At 35.9% G+C, this 24,391-nt stretch overlaps 1 protein-coding gene across 2 annotated transcripts in view; it reads left to right on the forward strand.

Moving 5' to 3' along the window:
* The first annotated feature begins 5,363 nt into the window (after positions 1–5,363).
* Positions 5,364–24,391, forward strand: part of SOS1 (sodium proton exchanger, putative (NHX7) (SOS1)) — a 299,664-nt gene continuing 280,636 nt past the window's right edge. Inside the window, exons 1-8 of one of the 2 annotated variants that reach the window (XM_089796759.1) lie at positions 5,364–6,002; positions 6,830–7,306; positions 8,675–8,725; positions 11,569–11,660; positions 14,927–15,004; positions 15,118–15,275; positions 15,461–15,562; positions 15,663–15,780. In XM_089796759.1, the coding sequence (XP_089652885.1) occupies positions 7,060–7,306; positions 8,675–8,725; positions 11,569–11,660; positions 14,927–15,004; positions 15,118–15,275; positions 15,461–15,562; positions 15,663–15,780 (846 nt within the window). In that variant the 5' untranslated portion in view covers positions 5,364–6,002; positions 6,830–7,059. The remainder of the gene's footprint in view (positions 6,003–6,829; positions 7,307–8,674; positions 8,726–11,568; positions 11,661–14,926; positions 15,005–15,117; positions 15,276–15,460; positions 15,563–15,662; positions 15,781–24,391) is intronic. The other variant, XM_089796760.1, reaches the window with a different exon arrangement.

The raw sequence follows: 24,391 nt of genomic DNA on the forward strand, positions 1-24,391 counted from the left end.
GCAGAGCTTGGGCTGAACGGTTGCAGAGTGGAGCAGAGCTACAATGAGATCGTGGTGGCAGCACTAGTGGAGGGCAGTGACGTTGGTAAAACCACAAGCAGTGTAGACACCAACCGCAAGCAGTTTGAGTTACCCTCACACTGTTATTGTAACTACTGCAATGGGCATGATAACTGCAACAATGTTAAAACCATTTTTAAAAAAAGATTAAATCTTTTATTTTGCAAAAAATGCATTAGAATGTGTGCTAGAGGTCATATGACCTTGGTATGTAATTTTTTTTAACCTCCCCAGTCAACGTTGTCCAAATTGACCAAATTTATTTGAAAATGAGGGTTTTGATGCTATTTGAATCCAACCGTGAGGTCTGTTTGACCTCAAAGTGCGCTGAAAATCAAAGATCCCCCTTATTTTCACAAAAAATACCTTAAAAAAATCATATCTATTCTATTAAACCCTCATTCTTTTTTCTCTCCAAATAAGAACAAGCTACAATATGTCAAGCTTTGATACTGTGAAGGATTTTAGTAATGCAAATCCAAAAAGCCCGAAGAACACTTGCATGCAATAACATGCCACAGAGAAGAAAGACAAAGAAGAGGCAAGGGTTTTGCTCTGAAAAATATGAAAAATTATCTTATTAAACTAAAAAGATGATAGACATTTACAAAAGATCAATTCTTATAGAAGGAGATTAGAAAACCTTTTAGGGAAACCCTAAGAGGTAAATGACAATAATTACTAATTAAATATTAAATGGAAATACAAATGAATAAAGAATAAAATCTTAAGAAGGGAGTACAGGTAATTTAATAAATGATATTAAATTAACCATTTGCTCTAACAATTGGCACAATTGTCACTTTTCATATGGCGAACAAGGTTGATTTTAGAGATAAGATCATAGTGACAAATTTGTTTACCAACATGAATATATATATATATATATATAGCAATCAAGATTTATACCTTAACAAAAAGTAATGAATAAATATGATAAAGCTAAAGGATCAAGCAGGCTTCTCGGAACTTTAATGTGTAAATCATTAGCAAGAAGTAGAAAATCTAGTATTAGGAGGTTTTTTTTTAGAATGTTTCATATCTTTGGTATCGTCTTGTGTTAGAAATGGGGTTTAATAATCATCACTCAATTGGGTTAATAAGAGCTTTGTCTGAAATTTCTTGAACAGAAAGTAGAGCAGTAATGGTGTAATTAAATTGTAGCAAGGAATTTTAAAGGCAAACTACTAATAATCTCTCATCAAAGTGGTTCCATAGATTTAGGAAAATTTAAATAGGGTAGTTTTGTAAAAGTGATAAGAAATTAGGCAGGTTCTCATTTTGTAGACTGTAAGGTGGTATTGCTGCAATCAAGGAGAGTTCTTTAATTAATGTTAGATTTATTAACTAGTGACCCTTATTGACCATAGTATAATGTCAGTTTTTATACTAATATTGCTAATAGGAAAGATGATGTAAAATTATTATAAATTGCAAGGACAGTTCACAAGTGCAAGGACCAAAAGACAACTCACACCTCATGTATTCCATTATATTAATTGATTCTTGAAAAAGAGTAATAAATTTAGAACTATGTTGCTGCCTTAAAATTAAGGTCTATAAAAATTAAAGTAAAGAAATAATTGGTTAAATTGGTTTGTTTGAATCTTTATGTTATGTTAATGAACTAGTAAACCTAGACGTATTAAGCATTGATCAAAGGAAATAAATTATGATTATATATATAAGAATTCCATTTTGAAAAAAAAGATTTTATTTGTTTTATCATGATCAAGCTAATAGCAATGTTGATGTGGTTTTTATGTGCTAAGAGAATTTGAACCCAAGACCTCCCACATGAGAGGCTCACAAGATATTATTGTATTGTACCAATAAACTTATTCTAATAATCTATTTATTTATATAACATATTTTTTATGGTTTGGGGAAGGCTGTTACTAAAGTTGGATATGTTTTGGGTGTTTAATATTGGGATTGACCAATTTGTTGAGAGTTGGTAGTGCCCATTCACCCACCCCCTCCTTATCCAAATGTGGAAAGTAATCCCCCCCTATGTTTGCTAGGGTATTTGGAAGGAGAGAAACAATCGAGCTTTCAAAAATGAAGAGAGAAGTGAGAAGATTATTATAGATATTATATGCAATCTTTTGGTGGAAAATATGAAGAGTTGCAAGTGGAAGAAACTGACGATCCCCCCCAATCAGATGGAACAAAACATTGCTAGAAATTGGAACCTTGAAGAAGGGTTCTTCGAGATAGATAACTCCAAGCAACTTGAGAGAAAGGAGGGATCATCTGGAGGAGGTCAAAGATAACGAGGGAATAATGCTTTTAGCCTATGTTGGACACTTGGGGAATGACTTGAATAATGTTCCAGAAGCTATGGCTTTGTTCTGGGGTCTACAAATGGTTGTCAACGTTGGATGGGAGAATGTGGAGATTGAAGATGACTCAAAAATTATAATTGATACTGTGAAATGCATCATGAACGAAGGTTGGGAAATCAAAAGGTTCATAGAAGATATCGAGCATTTATTGATCATTTTAAAAAGATTTGAGTTGTGCCATATTTTTCGGGAGGGAAATAGGGTGGCAGATGGGATGGCGGCGATAGGACTAAATGTGCAAAGCCTACGGTGTTGGAGAGAATTTAGAATCCTACCAAACTTGGTGAGAATCTTTGTAAGCAAAGACATTAAATCGTGACTAAGTTTAGTTGGGGAGTTTTTTTGATTAATAATGACAACTCATTGTTGAGTGGGCTAAAGTGGAGGAGTCATTATGGATAGATGGAAGGGTATGAAGAAAGGAGTACGTGTTATCATTATTTCGCATGGTTTGAAAGGGAAAGGATATCAAAGTATAACATGGGTGTATTTTTAATAGTTTTACTGTACATGTCCTCATACTTGGTGTTGAGTAAAAGTTCAAATTTTAAAAGGTTTGGGTTTATTGGGAATGATGGAAAAGTTTGGAGTTGGGGCAATGATAGTCAACGCATGACAACTCAAAAAAGATGTGACGTGGCTATTCATAACAATAAAGCCCTTTATGAATACTTAAAGCGACTTTTTGTTTCGCCTAAGTGTAACTGCATTGTTAGTAATTGTCTTTGGTTTTTGATAAAGGAGAATTTTCTAGTGAAAGTTGTTGAGATGGGTGGTGATCTTTTGCGTATTGAGCCTTCGATGGTTGAGGATAGTGCCGCAAACCACTGGTTTGGTATATGCTTAAAGAGGGAGGGTTTATCCCATTCATGGAGGCGCTGAACAGATATGATGAAAGCTATTCTCTGCAATTCATTAACTCTTGGAAGGATAGAAAGGTTGCTGTTAATGGGATTTCGTTCAATATTTCGGAGGAAATTATCTCTTTGGCTACAGGCCTTGCAATGAGGGGGAGGAAGTGGAAAAAGGTGACGAGGGTAGCTAATGAGGCGAGCCTAAATCAATTTTTCCTGGATGGCGAAGAACCCATTTGTCATAGGGGAGGGTTTATGAGGGAGAAGCATCCAAAGTCGTGGAATGAGGTCTGGTTGGTGTTGATGAAGTATTTAACACTGGAAGGGAGGTATGATGTTTGCTACTATTATCATTTCCCTCTTTTGAACCATTTCTAACACTATGATCACATATTTATTCTATTTTTTTTAATTACATGATTTGGTTAATATAGTTGCCGATATTAAGGAGAAAATGAAGAAGGGGGTTAATTATACTATTCTCCATCAAGGGTTGATGTTCCGCCTATATCAATTTCACCTAGCCCTGTTACCCCCAAGATTGTTGAGGTTGACATCCCATCTAACCCTAACCCGACCCCCATCAAATCCCACTCAAAATGATTGGACTTAGAGCCCCTACCCCCCCAGCCTTCTCGTAGTGGATCCCCTATGGAGAGGAAGAAGAAAGGTAAGGAGAAAGAGCTAGAGGATTTAGAGGATGAGGGGAGAGGAGGTAGGAGGAGGTCCGGGAGAATTGATAAGTCTGATGCTAAAAGGAATTTGAGGTCTGGGGCCTCGTAGGAGGAGGATTCTGATTCAGAGGAGATGACACACCCTAAACAAAGGTTAAAACATATGACTTCAAATTATGGAAGGGGGAATATGGAGGAGGAGGAAGTAGAGGCTTTAGACTCCTCAATGTCTAACTCGAGAGGTGTGACTAAAGGTGGGAAAGTGACGACTCATGTTTCAGCTTCCAGTGCGATGGGATGTGTGGACCTCATGCGAGACCAGTTCCCTGACACAGTGGAAAGATTGCCCTCCCCCATAGCAGTGTCCTCACCTGCTAAGGTTTTAGCCATAAACACTGTTATCTTTAACCCCTCAGTTTTGTAGGAAGTCGCTAAGGATTCAGTGGATGGTAATCAACGTGGTAAGTTGGAGGACCCTGAGGAGGCTCACAAACTGGTTGACAAATACCTGAGGGAGAGAGTGTATGCCCAGGAGGAAAGAATGAGACTTCTGGCCAAATTCACTATTACGGTCACACATGCTACGACTACTACCTTGCACCTGCTGAAGGATAACCAAGAAGGAGATCTGACCGATGAAGATGCCAAAATGTTGTTCGACTTCCTTGCTGAGGATTGGGCTAACATCCTCCTCAAAGGGAAGGATGCGAATAAGCCCAACTAGGGTTGTTTCCTCTTTGTCTTCTATGCTTTTAGTTTGTTGGTTCAAGAACTCTAATAGTTTTAAGGCAGTTGTGCCTATGTTTAAAGACTTTTATAGTTTATGTTGTTATGGTATAGACAATAGTAGTTTGATGCCTGCTAAAACTCTTTTCGTGATTTTTTTGGTGATGTTTTTGGGATTATAAGCTTTAGGGGGTATTTTTGGCTGCTGATATTCTAGTAGTTGTCTCTTTTGTCTGTTGTAAGGGCCAACCCCCTTGTTTGGTTGCTTTTTAATTCAAAAACATATTTTTTATTTAATAAAAATTAATATCAATTTGGCTATTAAGCGATAAATTAACTAGAGAGCCATAAATGATAACAATAACAATGAAGTAAGAGTTAAAATAATATTTATATAAAAAATCATATGTCAATGATTCATTAATACACATACAAGACTCTAATTCATTTAATCAATATAAAAATTTAAAATTAATATATAAAAATTATAGAGTAAATTTAATTGGTTAAAATTATTAAATAGTTAAGATAAGGAGTCTACTTAATGAAAATTGATTATTAAATATTTTGATTAATTATCATTATTAATTTATTTAAGTTCGTCAGGTAAGAGGCTCACCGTTGCTTTTACCTAGGGTTGAATTGGAAATTAACATATATTTTCGCGGTTAAAAGAGTACGCAATAATCGCAGCACCGCTTGTGTTGAGATTCTTAAGTTGAATCGGATCTTCGTTGAACTTTTTTCATTTCTATTTTGTTACTATGGTTTCAAGTTATATTCAATGTTGAACGAACAACTTATATGTACGCAGACGCAGTTTTTAAGTTACAGGATAAACAATAAACAATAAAAACGACAGGGTCATTTAATTTGAGCGATTGGGATTCTTAAGTTATGAAGTTAGCTAGCTATAGAATAGCATGTTGAAATCCACCATGCCATCTTTCTGAAATCCATTACTGTGGGTGTTTAAGGGTGTTTTTAAAACAAGTTTAGGAGGGTTGCAATGTTGCTTAGTGAATTCTACGTGCGAGTATTTGATAAGGCGAGAACAAACAATTTAATAGGATTTTGGCCCAAATAAATAGCCAGGAGAATCACCCTTAAAGAAGAGGTAGCCTCGTTCTCAATTTCATTGCTTCTCGGAGGTTGACCAACGTAAAATTTGTGCTCCGGAAAATGTGATTTAAATGGATAATGCTGCATCTGGTTTAAATTGCGTTCAAGCTTTTTGAATCTATGAGATCACAATCAGTGATTTAAACGGTTTCACGTATTTGTGAGGCTGCGTGTATTTGTGAAGATTTGTTAGTTCATTTGGAAGATTGCTTTTATGGGTAATTTTTGTCTGAGCAAATCTTTATAGCTTTATTTCATTATCCGGCTTTAACATTTGGGCATGTAGGTCTTATGTTACGATTGCAAATAATTGTAATTCTATATAACGTCACTGCACAGGATATGTTGAGAGGAAATGTGCTCCAATCTGTTTGAATTACACAATTCATAACCTTCCCGCCTTCTAGCTATTTTTCTCTGTGGGTTCATCTTCGTCTATAAATTTCGATCTGTAATTTGTGCGGAGTTCATTGGATCCAACATCCCTAACTTATTGATACAACTTCAATGATTTTGACACAAATTTTCAATTGATCCCAGGTTCCAATTGTGTATAAAGATCATCTTACTTGAACTATGTGTTTCTGGATAGGATCGTTTATCAGTTTCACATTTAGTTCATGTGTAGTTATGGGATCAATCATCGCCAGTTGCTATCTTTCTTATGTTCCTTGAGAGCACAATTTTTTAACTTATGCCTGGTTTAATTGCCTTCTCTTGTATTTACGTAGCGGGATTAATATCGTAATAACTAATTCACTGTATTGCATATTAGTGTTGAAACGCACAGTCTTCGACTCAAGCTGTATCTGGGTAAATAGATGGAGTTGGTAAAAGCAAAATTTTTCGCCTACTTTTTGTTTCTAGTCTATCAACATTTACAAATGTGCCAGACGTGATGGTTTGCAGAAATGTTGAAAGCCCAAATTGATTTTCCAAATCTGGAAAGTGTATAGCAAGCAGGATGATATGCGTAGTAGTAATATAATGTTCCAGTTGCTTTTTCTTTTGACTCGTACAATAACATCTTGTATTTACATGGCAGGAACAAGCTCATACTTTATTAATGATCTGCTGGTTATCATCCTGTTGCTGGAACATTGAATCCTGAGCATGTGGGAAAGACAAGAAGAGTTGATATACTTCAAATCTGGGGCATTTGGATTAGTATGTGGTGGAACTTGATTGTCATCATGCTTGATAAATGGGTGAATTGAGAAAAAATCTGTAGCAGAATTTGAAAACTTGAATGTAAGGCATTTATTTGAATTCAGGATGAGTAGAATGTTTCTTAATGAAGGAAGTGTCAGTATGTCAGTGGTATCAGAGGGAGTGGTTCTGGTTGCTGGATCAAATGCAACTCTGTGTGGAAAAGTAGAAGGCCCTGGGGGTCCAGAAGTGGCAATTTTGTTTGTCGGTGTTTCTCTGCTTCTGGGTATAGTCTCTAGGCAACTTCTCAGGGGCACTAGGATTCCTTACACAGGTGCTCTGCTTCTATTGGGAGTCGGGCTTGGAGCTCTAGGTGCTGTTAATCTCCTCTTGCCTATTGAAGTATTCTATAAAAAATGAATTTTTGTTGCCATCTTAGATCTTCATTTTTTTGTTTTCTCAATAAATTGGTAGGTTGTAACACTTGCTCTATTATATTTTTAAACACCTGAATGTGCCAAGAAGCTTACATGATGTCGTTTCTATAGTTTCTTTTTTTATTTCAAGGTGCAAAAAAACTCAGGAGTGTTCATGTAAAGCCTTGTTGAGTTGCTGGCAACACAAGTTTAGTTTAGGATTGAGTCAAAGAGTTTTAGTTTTAATCAAATTCTTATTGTAGATGTGTTGAGTTAGGCGTCCATAAGTTTCAGTTAGTGTCAAGTTTATGTGTGTGTTGTCAATCATGAAGTAGTTTGTTGTCATTCTATTAGCAGTCATTTAGGAATGTTGTTGAGTCAAGCTATTGCTTAAATTTGCATCTATTATTCAATAAAATTAAGCTGAAAGTTCTTTCTTCTCTTCTTTTTCATTTTTGTTGTTCTATTTTTCCAATATGGTATCAGAGCCATCTTTCTATTAAGTTCTGTTTGTTAGAGAAGAAGTTGTTAAAAGAAGATGAGGCCAGGAGAAGAACCACTGGATGATTACGTTTTCATTGAAAAATTTGTTTGATTTTGAAGAGATAAATGCTTTAGAAAATAGGAAAAGATGTGGTAGAGGCTAGATGTATGCTCAAATAGTTTGAGGTGCTATAGGATTGGAGAAGCTATACCTTTACGAGGGTTATGATGCTGTGTCCAATAGTTCAGGGAGATCTGAAAGTCTGGAAGCTTGGCATTGGTTATGAGATATTTCATGTGGAAATGGTGTGTCCAATGGTGTTTCGAAGTTGGATGATAGCTGCATAACTATGAGAAAGTCTTACTCCTTTATGACATTTTTAAAGTATAATTTCTACACAATGTTTCCTTTAGTTGTCACATTAAGTGGGGGTGTTGGAGTTAATGTTCCAACGGTAGTCAACAATAATTGTTGCACATGTGGCAAGCTTTATTGAGTTGCTGGCAACACAAGTTTTTAGGATTGAGTCAAAGAGTTTTAGTTTGAATCAAGTTCTTATTGTAGATGTGTTGAGTTAGGTGTCCATAAGTTTCAGTTAGTGTCAAGTTTATGTGTGTGTTGTCAATCATGAAGTAGTTTGTTGTCATTCTAATTAGCAGTCATTTAGGAATATTATTGAGTCAAGCTACTGAATAAATTCACATCTATTATTCAATAAAATTAAGCTGAAAGTTCTTTCTTCTCTTCTTTTTTATTTCTGCTGTTCTATTTTTCCAATAGTATTGGCCTCTTTATCTTTTATGTTAATTTTTTAATTATTGGCTCTTATGTTTTTACACAGAATATGGGACAAACAGTGGACTGGGAAAGCTTGGTACTAGCATCCGCGTGTGTGAGTGTTCTTTTTTGTTTGGAGTCTGTTTTTTTGAACTATGACAATTTGTTGTTGATGTATTGTCTTGGTTTTGCTGACCAAAATTGGTATGACCAATGTGAGACTGCAATCTGCAATATTATCTTGCCTCAATTATGCTCTGCTTCCTGCATGTAACTGATCAAGAAATCTGCATTGTCAGCTTGTACAATGCAGAAAACAGAATGATTAATAAGAATCCAAGATCCAAGAGCAGGAGACGGAAACAAAAACAACATTTATATGTATTTATATCACCATAAAAGTGTTATATAATATACTACACAATATAAGAACAGGGCTGAAATACTACGAATGTTTACATAGTTTGCTTTACATAATTGGCAACCCACCCATTCCATTTTATCTATGATCTACTGTGATATCAGGTGAAATCTACCATCACTGCCTCATGTCCCAATATTGTCCTTGCATCATTCTCCCCTTGCAAATTTCTCTTATTTTCCATCTTCAAAGTCTTTAGACCTCGTTGTACAGAGTCACCTTAGACATTTCTTTCATTCTCCATCATTTGAATCATATATCATATACGTTTTTCTTTATGTTCATTTACTTCTATTGGTGTATATTTTGATACCCTGCATCCATGCACTTTTCATCCATAATAAAAATGACAACCTATGTTGTAATTTCAGTCTTGTAAGCCATATCAAGAAATATCCTGTTTGGCCTAGTCATTCAACATATGCTGGTATTGATTCACTTTGGTGAACAAAACCATTTATATGCGGTATTCTCTGTGCTATCATCGCAGGAATAATTTCTAATCCTAATTTCAGGTTCTTGTCAATTGTTTTACTGAAAAACATAAATTCTCCTTCCAAGAATAATCAAGTTTTATGAAAATGTGATCAAAATTTACAAAATCACAATAAATTCTTAGCTCATTCACATTATCTACATATAGATCCAGCAATACTCTTCCATTTCCTTCATTGGATTGTACATTTCAAAAATAGCTGTCTCTTCCTCTTCCTCGTTGTGATCAACTACTTTCTAAATGTTGGAGGTTAGTTTTGACTATAGTCTTACAAATTGTCAAGTACTGGACAGATTATTTTGACCTCAGCCCGTCAGAGTAAGCTTGCAACTTGCCAGTGCCAAGTTTTTTCTGAGTTACAGCTGATACTGAGTGAGTTTGTGGGATATACTTGACCCATGCAAAATCCATGTTTGGATTCACACTCAAGAAATTCATAGCTTTTCGCTTTTAAAAACCCTAAATACCCAAGAGAAAAGATGACACTAGCAATATAGCATTTTTATGCAAATTGGAGTGAAAATATATGTTTTTTTGCCTTGTTAACAGCTATGAAAATGATGTGCACCATGATGGTTGGTATGCTCTCAAAGGCCTTCATTTGAACGTGGTGGCAAGGTATCTACCTCTTGATCTTACCCAAAACCACAACAGGGAATGTGTGAGGGGAATTACCATTGGACTCCATTGGGAATGCTGCCCTTTGACTCTACTAGGGGTGCTCCCCCATATCACACTGCACTATTCTTTTTCTAGAAATTTAAGTGATCTTTATGTTATCAAAATTTTCCTGAGTTTTGCCAAGTTAGAAAGTTTTGAGTTCGCAAGTCCAAACAGTGAACTATGGATCTAGTTGTTTGTGATTAGCAATAATTATCAAATGCAGTAGACTACCCTCGTCTCTATTGCAATTTTCGTGTTCCTTGTCTTTATTTCTCTCATATTTTGTACTTTTTCTCAATATCACCCTTAATATTAGTCTTCGAGTTAGTGCACTCTTCTTCTATTACCAACTTTTTACTCTGTACAGCTCCATACAGGCCTCTAATGATTCACTTTTCCTCAGCCAAAAAGTCATATACATGCTTGCTTAACCACCACAAATATCTCTACTATTTCATCTTGAGGCAAGTTGTGTACTATGCATGCATTTTCAGCTATGCTTCTTGCATGCTCATCCTCTTTCTTCCTCATCCTTATTGGAGAATTTCTTCTTCTACTCGTATATCTCCATTCATGCATTCTATAGTATGATTTTCATCTGAGGCTATACTTGTAAAGCATATCTTTCTGTTAAACGTTCACATCTTTCATTTGCCTTTTTTTTTGAAGTCTATTCTCAATAGGCACTCTATTGTTTACTTGTCTTCCATATCAGACAATCGGGGTGCAATAACTTTATAGTCTCCCTTGTTTCAACACCAAATATTGCTGTTTTACTGCCTGTATTCCTGTTTTGTTGCTTTTCTATTTCTTTGTCTTCCATATTGGACAACTGGGGTGCGATATCTTTACATTCTCCCTCTTTTCGACACCATCATATTGCTGTTTTATTGTCACTATTACCTTCTCCCCTTATCATTGTTCTGCTTTCAATCCTTCTAATGCTGCCATGTTTGGTCTTGTTCTCATCTAAACCTTCATTTTGGTCCAATGCATCCAACCATTGTCCCAATGGCTTCCACTTAGTGTGTCAGACTTTGCCATTGACTGGGATATGTGTAACAGTGCACATCAGGTTGCATGAGCAAAATACCTCTATATGACCTATTTCTACTATGACATTTTTCTCACTCAATTCTCTCTTCTGTTTGGCCACCTCACGCCAGTATGTGCAATTTTGTGCACAACAAAGACACTTTGAGCTTACAATAACTTTACAGGTTGCCCTCATATTCTGGCCATATTGATTTCCAGAGGCAAATATATGGTTCTACATCAGTTGTTTACTGATTCTGTTTGCATTGGTATGGTACTTACAGAAGAAGAACTTTATTTAGAATGTTCCATTTTGAAAGGATGATATCATTTTGATTTACAGGGTCAAAGATAAACCCAAACTTGATTTTGTATATCTTCTTACCTGCTCTTCTTTTTGAGAGCTCCTTTGCCATGGAACTTCATCAGATCAAGGTATGATTCTCTTCTTATTACTGTATTTTTGTCATCATGTTATTAAGGGTAAAACTTATTGGAGATCTACGTGCAATACAAAGGCATGATGCCTTTTTTGAATTACATCTGAATTCTCTCTCATATTTAAAAGAATTTCAGAGGACCTTTTTAATTTATAAAAACTTTGGGTCAGAATATGGTAATATCCTCCTGTTATTATTCTTTGCAGATTTAATCTTATGTAAATATTGTATGCAATATTTTTTACTTCAATTGAAACTGTAACCAACAATGGTAGATTTCATAAAAAGGTGACAACTACAAAATTAAACTACTTTTGACATTACAGTATTATATCAAAAATGTTATTTTACAATGCACAAGATATTCCCTGTTTGTCAAATTTTACCATTCACCTTTTCTGGCAACTCCCTCCTTTTGCATATATTACTTGAATCTCTTCAATATCGGGCTCCATTCAGTCTGGGAAATGTCAAAAATGGCATCAATCTTGAAATAGTAAGAATGGTAAGAATCCAGAGCCTTGTCGAGTTCCACGAATTCAACATCCCTTTTGTCCTAATCTTTGTGGCCTTATCCGTCAGCAATGGGCCATACATCCTTCTCTTGAAGAAGTTCAAATCGATTGGTCCCAAATTGGTATCCTCCACTTGGTCCCATCTTGTGTACATCTTGGAGTCATGTGAAATGTCCTACAACTTTTGTCCATATTGTGAGTCTTTGATGAACTGACACTCTTTGATCCCTTCGGAGGGATCTATCATGTGCTGAAAACATCATTCCATTACTTCACAGCTGTATTATGTTCATCAAAGTTAATCTTCATCCACACATCCAATAAACCAGTCGTAATTCCCCGATTGTACTGAACTGATCATAAATTATATGATCTTATTCATAAGTATATCTATGGACATCTACACGAAAACACCGCACAACCAATATCGATAAAATGTCTATAGCACTGTTGGAGTATTCAAGAACATTATAACCCAATTTCATTGAAATCATTATTGTTATAACACTAGATCTCTACAATTACAAAACATGAACATCATGATTACACACACATTGGCATCAATTAATCAACAATTTGGTATTGCATAGGGAGATTAAAATATTTTCAAACCTTAGGATATTCTTTAATCCACTATAATGACATGTTGGGTTGAATGAGCGTAGGAGCGGGCCAGAGTTCCATTGTGTCTTGGATCTTTTTTGCTCATTCATCATAAATAGGGAATTTGGAGAAGTGAAAGATCAGTTCTATGGCCTTGAAGAGGATTGGAAAACCTTTATTCATGTTTTGGATTGGACTGTTCACCTCGAAGTGTAATGGCAACATTGTCTACTCAAATTTGTTTGGTGTTTATTCCTTGGAGAAGATTGAGCTTTATTTCTTGGAATGGAATGGCGGGTCTCATGAGGAGTTGCGGATTTTGATGTGCAATGGAAGAGCAGATATACCAGAAGGCTGGGGATTTGAATCTTGAAAGGAGGGTCAGATTTAGCAGGAAGTTGGGGGTTTCAGAGTTGTTTGGAGGAGTGGATGTATTGGAAAGTCAGGGACTTTGGCATTTTTGGGATTTTCCTTTTTGTCCTACAATACTTGCCAACACCCCTATTGGCAATTTCTTGATTGTGGCAGCCATTACATCCCATTGAGGATATTGGCCCCTCTTGAATTTTTTTCCAATGCATTCATCCCCTCCATCAATGAACTGATTTACTGTTTCAAGAAAACACGATTCTTTTGCTGACAACGAGCTTTAATACGATTGTTCTGTGCTTTTTAAAGTTTGTTCATTGATATCAATTGCTTCCCAATCATCTCTGAATCCTCAAGCGATAACAACAAAAACTCATTAAAAAATTCTCAAATTTATGCAAATCAATTTTTCTTTTATCAGTGCAAGTTAAAAAGGGCGACCAAGGGCTTGATTGGACATGACATTTGGTTCTAAGGTCAATATTTTCTCATCTTTGATATTCAATTTGTGGTTTTGATTATCCTTTCTGCTCTCATTTCATTTCCTTGAGTTTTTATCGAAACAAGATTTCACAGAATTGCAAAATTCAGCAAGGGAGAAATGGTCATAGACATACCTGCTATGGCTTTGCGATCGATGAAACTTTGAGACTGAAAGCTTTTTCAGATCATTATCTTTACTCTCTTCCTCTCTGTATTGGTGGAGAATTTCCATCTGGTTTTAACCAATTTTTTTTGTTATTTCTTCCATTGTTTGAATTTTTCCTTGCTGGAGGCTCTCTACTATTTACTGCTGGAAACTGCAGATTTTCTGCTTCCAAAGCTCTTCAGCATGGTTTCCTCTCCACTTTCCAAACCCCAAACTGACAAAGCTGGAAACAGAGGAAGGCACATTTGGGGACAAAAAATAAAATTTATAAATTATAATGACGCAAAACCAATTATCAACAGCAACGGCTAACAGCTTGAAACTGAGTAATATCATCCTCAAGGGAAACAAGATTCTGAGCATGGATAGGATGAGCTATACAAAATGCACATCAGTGAAATGATGTCTTGACTTTTTAAGTTCAGTTCACTCATGAGAAGCTCTTTAATCTAGCAAACTCAATATCTATTAATAATCTTCCACATGAGTGCAATTAATCTGTCGTCATCAACAATTAACAATCCTTGTATATCTCTTCTTGGCAGGGTAGAATATTTAAAGTAAGTTTCCAAATTTTTCAGTAGGTTAAGAAAAGGTTTCATGAAAGCTGAATGTATGGAGAAAACAAGGTGTTTTATTACAGAATGAATGATAACTAACTATTAGTAATTTTTGAAATGGACTCTAGTTAATGATTCAATTCCCACAAAAAAGTAGTAGTGTGATGAATGATCAGCATGTGGATGAGGTATTCGTAAGTGACCTTTTGGGACACATTTTGTATTGGTGGAATCCCAATAAAAATTACTTCACCCTTAACAATATCAACTGAGAAGACAACACATTATTGGCATAATTTGTAATTTCATTATTTCTATTTAATCATACATAAGTTTTAAATTCAATGATTATGAATTAAGCTTAATATGGGAAAGTTAGCATTTCTCTCTAAACTAAAATGCAATCTGTAAACTGTTGAAGTTATATTTTCAAGCAGATTGAAATAGAATTTGACTTAATCTTCCATCTAATGCCTGCTAATTTTAAAGACACCCCATTCTATCTATTTTGTGCAGTTTTTGAGAAAAGTCTGATAAATTCTAATGATTCTTGTTATCTCAATAGAGATGTATGGCACAAATGGTGTTGCTCGCCTTCCCTGGTGTGTTGATATCAACTTTTTTCCTTGGCATTCCTATACACGTAAGACACCACTTAATTCACAGGAACCAATATCTGTAATCATGTCAACACTTTTGCTAGGACAATCTTTGTATGTACATGGTATTGAATCTTCTATCAAATGTTACTTGCAGTATTTGTTTCCGTATGATTGGGACTGGAAGATATCATTTTTGCTGGGAGGTCTGCTTAGTGCCACAGACCCTGTAGCAGTAGTGTCATTGTTGAAGGAACTTGGTGCCAGCAAAAAATTGAATACTATTATTGAAGGAGAATCCTTGATGAATGATGGGTTTGAAATCTTATTTCTTTAGATTTACTAGAAATGGACGGATATCTCCTTTAATGCAATATTCTAAGGACTTATTTTCAATGCAGTTTCTAGATCTTTATTCAGTTAAAAATTTAGGTGTTTGTTGTTTCTATGGATGCCTGATTCATGCACCCTCAAGAAACAAAATCTCCTGATATTTGCAGGACTGCTATAGTTGTCTATAGGCTATTTTTTCAAATGGTTGCTGGTCGGACTTTTAATGCTGCAGAGGTGATAGAGTTCTTATCCAGGGTTGCCCTTGGAGCGTATGTATCTTTTTCATTTTGGCCCTATGATTTTACATCCACTGTTTTGTACACTTTCTGATGTCTTTGGTGATGTTTGATTCCAATCTCTTGGATACAGAGTAGCTCTCGGTCTTGCATTTGGAATTGTATCTTTTTTCTGGCTTGGTGTGATTTTCAATGACACAGTGATAGAAATCACGCTGACATTGACAGTGAGCTATATAGCTTACTTCACTGTAAGTATTCTTTTCTGCAAATTCTCATATTTTCCCAAGCTTACCATACAAAATGTGAGCTTTATATATTTATTCGACTTTTTTTGTTTTATTGTATAGAGCACAGACTCCATGGAAGTTGTTTACTAATTCATATCAGTTTCCATGCATGGGTATGGCTGTTGTCAAATGTTTTTACTTGATTTGACTGCTGATAATCATCAATTAGTTTCAATGATCAAGTTGTATGTCTCTGGTAGTGTTCTCTGTAGATTCAGTCCATTCACTATATTGTTGCAATTGTTTATGTTGTCGATTAGTCCTATACAGAACTCTGGCTGTGCCACTTGAGTAATTTTTATTTAGGCGTTAGATTTATCCTTGTTAATTATTTTTCACACAGTTGAAAATAGTCAATGAGCCATACATTTATGTGCAAAGTGTTGATGTATTGAATGGTCAAATGATAAGGTTAACGAAACAGTCAGGAATATATCTGATGCTTAGAACTCAGCCTACTCTCCAGAAGTCCTGCTTAATGTCCTAGACTCTCAACACAAGCAGATGGAGGAGGCCATGCCTTCTTTGCTGAGAAGATCCTCAATAGCTAGCTATCTTGTAGGAAAGCAATAGTCTTGAACACAGAGAATTAGTTCAGATCGATAAGGATTTCTGCAATATAATGCCAAAAATGTTACAGGTGGCTTAACTTTTGAGAAACAATATGTACAATCTGTGACACTAAACGAAGAGTGAGAAGAGGTCTGTGGTTGATGAAAAAGTTTGCCTTCCTTGAATGGATAAGGGCATTGAAGACAAGATATTTAATATCCTTAGTGTCTAATAAACCATTTTAATGAGCTTCAGATTAATGAATTATTGTTAAACTTAAAACTAATATCATAATCAATCAGCTAAGTGATAGCAGCACTTAAGTTCACTTCAATGTGTCAATAATATGTAGATTTTTAAGAAATATTCATTATTGTTATGATGGTATCTTGGTATTTAGAAACTTCCTATGTCTTTCATCTTTAGTTAGATTTAGGAAGTTTCCTTTCTGTTTTTTGTGTTTCTATTTTCAATTGTTTCTATTATGGAAAAATCTACTTGTATTCTCTATTCAAGGAGCCTTTGCTTCCTTTGTTAATAATTAGAAAGATCTACTTGTATTCTCTACTTACCTTTGTTTGTAATGTCCCCATTTTTTTTAAAAATTAGGTTAATTAATTAAAAGTTCCTAAAAATTAAATAATATCACAAGGACTTATTTAATTAATAAAGGAGACCATATCATATTAATTATCTATAGGTGTTAGCCATGTCGGTACTCTCTTGTAAACTCTTGGGATTTTTCTCCAAAGGTGTATTTATGTGCGACATGTAGGTAGTTGTTGGTATGCGCTTTGGATTATATTTTCTTATACTGCGAATTCCAGTTGGAATCCTTTGTTGTTCGCCATTTCGGTTTTGGTAGGATTCAACCTTCACCCTATTCCTTTTTTGTAATACTTGCTTGGATTTGTCAATTCTGTGTACCATCTTTGTTTGCAAATACATATATCTAGATATATCTTTGATTGGATTTCAATACTTGCACTGGCATTATATGGTGTTTTTCGGTGAATACATTCACCTCGTTTGGCATCTCAGAGTGCAGCTCAATCTATGGCGAAGCAACACACAAACATCCTCCTCCCTCACTCCAACGACACTCAGTAACCCCTCCGAACAGCTCCAACTCCATCGTACGGTTTGCATTCCCACACTGTATGGCCCCTGCCAACCATTCTGTATGGCCTAGTCATCTCATTACTACTGTACAACCTCCTGAATCTGCCGTACGGACACTATTCTGTCCCCCCCAATATCACACCGTATGACCTCAAGTCCTGAGTGTACAACATCCACATTGCTCAACTGTCTAGACTCTATGCATTGTATGGCCTCTAGATCTTACCGCACATTGGCCAGCACTGATTGTACAGTATCCTAACTAACTGTGTGGCTTCCCTATTAGGCCGTACGACCTTTTCCACTTGCTCCCTCAATCGACATTTTTGCTATAGACGGGGACATACTGATACAAAGAAGACATAGGGGAAACAAGAACATTACATTGTCTCCTTTGTTAATAATCACTTCACTCAATTATCATTTCATCGTATCAAAGCCCATAGGTAGTTTTCTGGCAAATTCTAAAATTTGTAGTTTCATACTTGGAATTTATTTCTAGAAGTTTTTTAACAATTAATTTTATAAAAAATCACAGTTTAACACTAGTACTGAAGTACGTCAAGACAAGTTTGTGGGACCGGGGGACAAAGGGCCTCAATTTCAGGATGGTAGGGGGATGACAGGGGGTGTTGTATACAATACATATGGAACTTGAAAATGATATTTTAGTATAACATACTAAATTGAAATACTTGAACATAGCAAAATTGCAACACAGACCAAAAGCATTAAACATTCAGCATGTTAACATAGTACATATCCAATAAAACATTCAAAAATCAAAATTCAAATAGAAATTCAAGTACCCTTTCCAGCACCAACATGGTTGTGGAATGGTGGAGGTGGGGGTACTCCAAGTACTTGGTGCGGGGATAGGTACTTGGAGGTTTTGGGTGAGTGCGAGTCCTCGGGTTTTATTGATAAATTGTGAAGAATCCTAAAAAAGTTTCCACATTTTTTGAAGAGATTTTTACCAATTTTTACAAAACATGATTTTTTTCAGATCAGGTACAATTAGAGACATTTCCTTCCAGTTAGGGTTTGTGGCATTTTCTATATGTTTTTGTTGCGTTGAGAATTTTTGGATGATTTTCACTAAAAATTATTGGTGTGTGTTGGATCATGAAGGGAGATTTTTATAATGGTGTTTTTAATAGGTGTTTATTTTTAGGCATCAATTTTCTTGCATCTTTTTTTTTCTCAAAATTATATTTTTAAAGAGATCAACCAGTCAACCTAAGGTTTTTCCGACATGACTTTCTAAAGACTCGTCTCTATGTGTTAGGGTATGATGGATCATGAAGTCATATGAGTTTTTTGCAAGGATCTGCGCATAATTTTTTGAGTTTTTTGGTTTCTTTTGTTTCTATGGGTTAGGGTATGATGTATCATGAAGTCATTTGAGCTTGTTGCAAGGATAAGTGCAATACTTTTTGAGTTTTTGGGTTGCTTTTTCTTGTGCTACAAGGTTCTCAAACCTGTGTTGTGAAGGGTTAATTTTTTCCATGCCGGTTTGTTTTGCGGAGGGTTCTCTGTAAAAACCCTTGGTCTTATCTCTGCAAGTCTTGATCAACTAATGAACAAATTTGCTCTTTTCTATTTCCAATTTCTTTTACTTTATTTATAAGACCATGTTTCTGAATTCTTGCAAAGTATACGATGACACAAAGGAAGAACTCCAAATTATGTCGGATTTTATTGTCAAGAAAAATGCAAGTATCATAAAATGCTAATTCAATTACAACTTTTGAAAAAACCTGGTTGCTGTATATATTTGCAGGTGCTGCCAAATGTGTGTTGTAGGAGCCGCCAAACGATGAAATTGTATGTGCCACCAACACCAAGGAATATGTCTAATGTAGCAAGAATATCCCACGGCTGCTAAAACTGCCAACACAACCAAGGAACTCACGTCCAATGCAAATTAAGGAAATTCTGATCCCAATTGCATATGGTCAGCAGGAAATGTCTGACGTTTGGCCTCAAACCGTCCATGGGTAGTTCACAACATCACAAAGATTAAGCTCGGCCCTTTCCTGGCAGCAATTATAGACCTCGTACTCCAACAACACTCCTGTTGTCTCCAAATTGAAACTCAGTCCACACGTTTCTCCCAGGTAATACACTTTCAGCTGTTATTCAAACCAAATCGAACTTCCTTTAATTGCCAACAGTAGCAATTAATCCACCCTCATAATGTTCGTCTCCTTAGTTACAGTGCATACAGTAGGAGAAACCGATAATTGTTTATCTCAGCACAATTATCAAGAAAAAATTCAAAACTTCTTAAAAACCCTCAAACCAATACAATGAGCAAGAAAAAGTATATTATTGAAGATGATCTCTCCTCATCAAAAAAGTTGCATTTATAACACTAATTGAGCCATCTAACTTCACTCTCACACTTTTTGCTTAAAAGACAAAATAAAGTTATGACACTTTATAATATAAAGCACTATGATTATTAAATGTGAATTAAATAATCATCAAGCCAACAAGCTCCCAAAAAGACTTTAATAAAGAAATCCCAAAGAGAGACCAAATATCTAGAACTAGATGACTATCCTGCCTGAACTACTCAATCCAAAAATAGTTACTGGCCAAGAGTGACCTACTAAAAATAGTAAGTTCAAAAATAGCAATCTCTTGACAAAGACCCTCAAATCTAGACATTAGCTGTCGAGGGTTGTGATAATGAGCTGACAAACCTATACTCCAGAGACCTACTAAATCGGGGACATTATAGTCCTCCCTCCCCAAGATGGCTTGTCCCCAAGCAATCGAAGTCCGGAATGCTGTAGAATATCCTTAGACTCCCAGGTAGCATCTTCATCTAGAAGATTCTGCCACTTAACCAAAAACTCATGAATGGTCCACCGTTGCAAGTGCCTTTCTTTAGTATCAAGAATCGCTTCTGAAATCAACTCCAATCTCCCTTCGTCATCCAACAGAGGCAACACCAAAGAAGATCTCTTGTGATGACCCAAAGCCCCTTTGAGGCGTGAAACATGAAACACATTATGAACTTTGCTATCATCAGACAACTACAACTCATATGCCACCACAACTACAACTCATATGCCACCTCACCAACCCACCGCACAATCCGAAAGGGTCCATAATAACACGACTTAAGTTTCTTAGCCTCACTCTTTTAAATTGAAGACTGCCGATACAGCTGCAACATCAAGTAGACCATGTTACCTACCTGAAAAGTCCGTGTTGTTCTCTTCTGATCAGCATACTGCTTTTGCTGATTTTGTGCTCTCTATATATTATCTCTCAAGGACCTCACTACATCCTGATTGTCCTACAACAAATCTCCTGCACTCGGTACTCTGCTATCGCTACACAACAAGTCTATAAAACTAGGTGGATCATACTCGTATAGAGCCTTGAAAGGCGACATTTGTGTAGTCATTTGATGAGTGGAATTGTAATAATATTCACAAAAGTGAATTTACCTTACCCAAGCCTTCTGCTAAGAAGAAACACGATTCCATAGATATCCTTCTGTCCACTTGTTTACTATTTCCGTCTGTCCATCAGTCTGCGCATAGTAGTTGGTGATAGGAGTCAACTTAGTCCCACACAATTTAAAAATCTCCTACCAAAAATGACTCATAAATCTACTGTCATGGTCACTCACAATGGTTTTAGGTAAACCATGCAACCTGAAGATCTCTCTGAAAAATAATTCAGCCAACTACACGGTTAAATAAGTAATGGTAATAGGGAAGAAATGAGCATACTTCGTGAGCCTATCTACCACCACATATATGCAATTCCGTCCTTGGGCTTTAGGAAAGCCCACAATGAAGTCCATGGAAATTCCCTCCCACTTTCTTTCAGGAATAGGAAGTGGCTGTAATAAACCGGTAGGATATGTGTGTTTATTGATATGTGTGTTTATGTTTGTTCTATTGACAAACTGAATACTCCCGGACGTAGTAATGAAAATCAGTCTTCAATCCCTTCCATGTAAATCTCTCTCTAACTTGTCTATTGAGTCTTGAAAAACCCAGGGTGACCAGCCATAGGAGAATCATGAAATGCCCGCAAGATAATCTTACACACATTTGACTCTGGAATGAAATATATCCTTCCTTTGTAGATAATCAACTCGCCTGAAAGTGAACACCTATCATTCTGAATACTACCATCCACAGTACCTGTTGCCCACTGATTCCTAGCATATTTGGCTATAATCAAATGTCTCCAATCCTCTGAAATATCAAAAACTACACAAAGGTGAGGTCTCCTTGAAAGAGTATCTGCGACTACATTTTGAGTCCGCTTGATATAGGAGATATCAAAATCATAAGCTTGTAGCTTGCCGACCCATTTCTGCTGTCTCTCATTCAAATCCCTCTGCCCTAGGAAATGTCTCAAGCTATTATGATCAGTCTTAATGCAAAACTTGCTAACCACCAAATATTGCCCGAATTTAGCCAAAGCATGCATGATAGCTAACATCTCCTTAACGTAAATACTGAAAATTCTCTCAGGACCCCGCAATTTCCTACTCTCAAAAACTATGGGATGTTGATCCTGGGACAAAACGACACCAATGCCCTCTTTGGAAGCGTCACAGTGCAAATTGAAAAGCCTAGAAAAATCAGGCAAAGCCAATAGTGGACATGAAATTATAATAGTCTTAAACTTCTCAAAACATTCTTGTGCCTGGGCTAACCGCTAGAAAGCACCCTTACGGGTCAAATCTGTAAGGGGAGCAACGTGTTGTGAGAAACCGGCCACAAACCTACTGTAACAATCGGTTTTTCCGGGTCTAAACTAACATTTAACATAAGCAAGAATACAGTTATAACCTCGATTTTTTGAAGCAAGACAAATATATCATTTAGGTTCATGTGAATAAGATTTACCGTTAAATTCAGTTAAACAAAATTTCTTAATTAAATACTTGAAATATCATTAAATGAAATTATTTCAAAAGTTGAAATCACATACCTCGGAAAATTGAGATTGAAAATCAACTAAGGATGCTTCTGCAACCACCCGGATTAGTCCACAAATGCACTATAACAATTTCATAACTCAACTATCATCTAAAAATTGCTATCGTAAAAATCATATGATGATTACAACTAAAAACCACTAATTTAAATTAGGGCATCACATATCATTATACCAATTAGGGCATCAATTACCATCGGTTCAATTAGGGCTTCTAATACCGCTTTATCACTTCAGGCTTCCCCGACCGCGGATTCAATTTAGGGCTTCCATTACCACTGTATCCTTTAAGGTTCTAGCTGTCATACAATCAATTAGGGCTTCGGATTTCTTTTCCTTCCGATTACTTATCTGTGATAGTAACTCAAGCTTAGAAATATACTTATATTCGATATTCATATAAATGATAAATAATCCACGATTCTAAAACTTGTATCTAGGTGTAAATAACGGTATCAACAAACTAACTCAATTTAATCTTACCTTCGCATAAATGCAAATGATAATACCTATTTCCAATAATAGTTGAATGCATAGCTTATTTTTGTTTAACGCATATCCGACATCTTGAGAGGTGAAACATTGTCAGGGGCTTTACCACCCAACCACGGACCACGACTTATCCCCACACAATCTCTAATGAGAAAGGCCCTCCCTACCCGGAGTTGACAAGGGCCATCTTGCCATCTACTGGGCATCTTGATAATTTAACTCACCACATGACTTGGTAGCAGGAGATCACAGTAACAGGATTGTGCATGAAGTATTAATTAATTCATATTAAATGGTAAGTATTGAAATGTCATAAATGATACTGGTTCAAATTATTATAGATTTCTCTCTTTCACCTCATCACCCTTTTTCTTGGCCTCACAGCCGGGTGAGTTCTAGGTGTTAGGAATTCTCAAATTAACTGATACTGCCAACTATACATGCATCCAGCCTTTCACAAACAATGATCATATAATTATGTTCTTTAAAGATCTCCAAATAGAATGTCTAATTAATTAACTCCACCTCTTCATCATATAGCTTGGTAAGTTTCCATGGTGTTTGGATTTATGATAATGTTTTTATCTTTGTATGATATGAATGAATGTATTACATTAATTGCTCACAACTTTCATTGTATTTTAATCACCCTTTATGCATGATTAAAACATTCTTATGAATTAAGAAACATCTATTATATAAGACTATTTCCAATAACTAGAAATCTTTTACTGTCCATCATGATTCAGTTTGTGATTATAAGAAAAGTTTTCTTGAAGAATGCATTACATATTTCTAATCTCCATTGGCCTAATGACCTATCATACTATGATCACCTAGTTATCACTTACCATGTTCTAGGCAAATTAGAAAGAGAATTCAATCTACAGTATCAACAATTCGTCAATGAAAGGGGCAGATGTATATACATATTATGATCATTTGTAATGGTTGGGTCTACATGTACCTTGTTATGTAAAGAGCTCATTATTGTTCAACGTTACCCCAACATATCCTTGGCTTGGATTTCTTTGCTGAAGTCTGATGATTATGCCAAAATGAATGTGCTGTAAGTAGCATAACCTTTCAAATGCATAGAACTTATGGAGATAGGCAACCCTTGGACAGTAGTCCAATTTCATTGGCAACACTCAGAATAGGCGATATTGAAAGCAAGAGAAGATTTAATTACTTAAAAACCGATGTATCTAGAAGACACGAAGATGGACTACAATCAAACATCCCCAGCAAGCCTCTAAGATTAACATTCATCCACCGAAATACTGGACTGCGCAGAACAAATACTTTGAAAGAACCAGACAGTCATGCACAAACAAGTAAATGGTAAAGTACGATATTCACAAGACAACATGGGACAACTCAGAAATTCTCATTCTACACAAATCAAGCCAGGTACATAATAAAT

This window comes from Cupressus sempervirens, chromosome 8 (assembly GCF_028749045.1).
Source record: "Cupressus sempervirens isolate cs-2001-9-10 chromosome 8, ASM2874904v1, whole genome shotgun sequence".
Taxonomy (NCBI): Eukaryota; Viridiplantae; Streptophyta; class Pinopsida; order Cupressales; family Cupressaceae; genus Cupressus; species Cupressus sempervirens.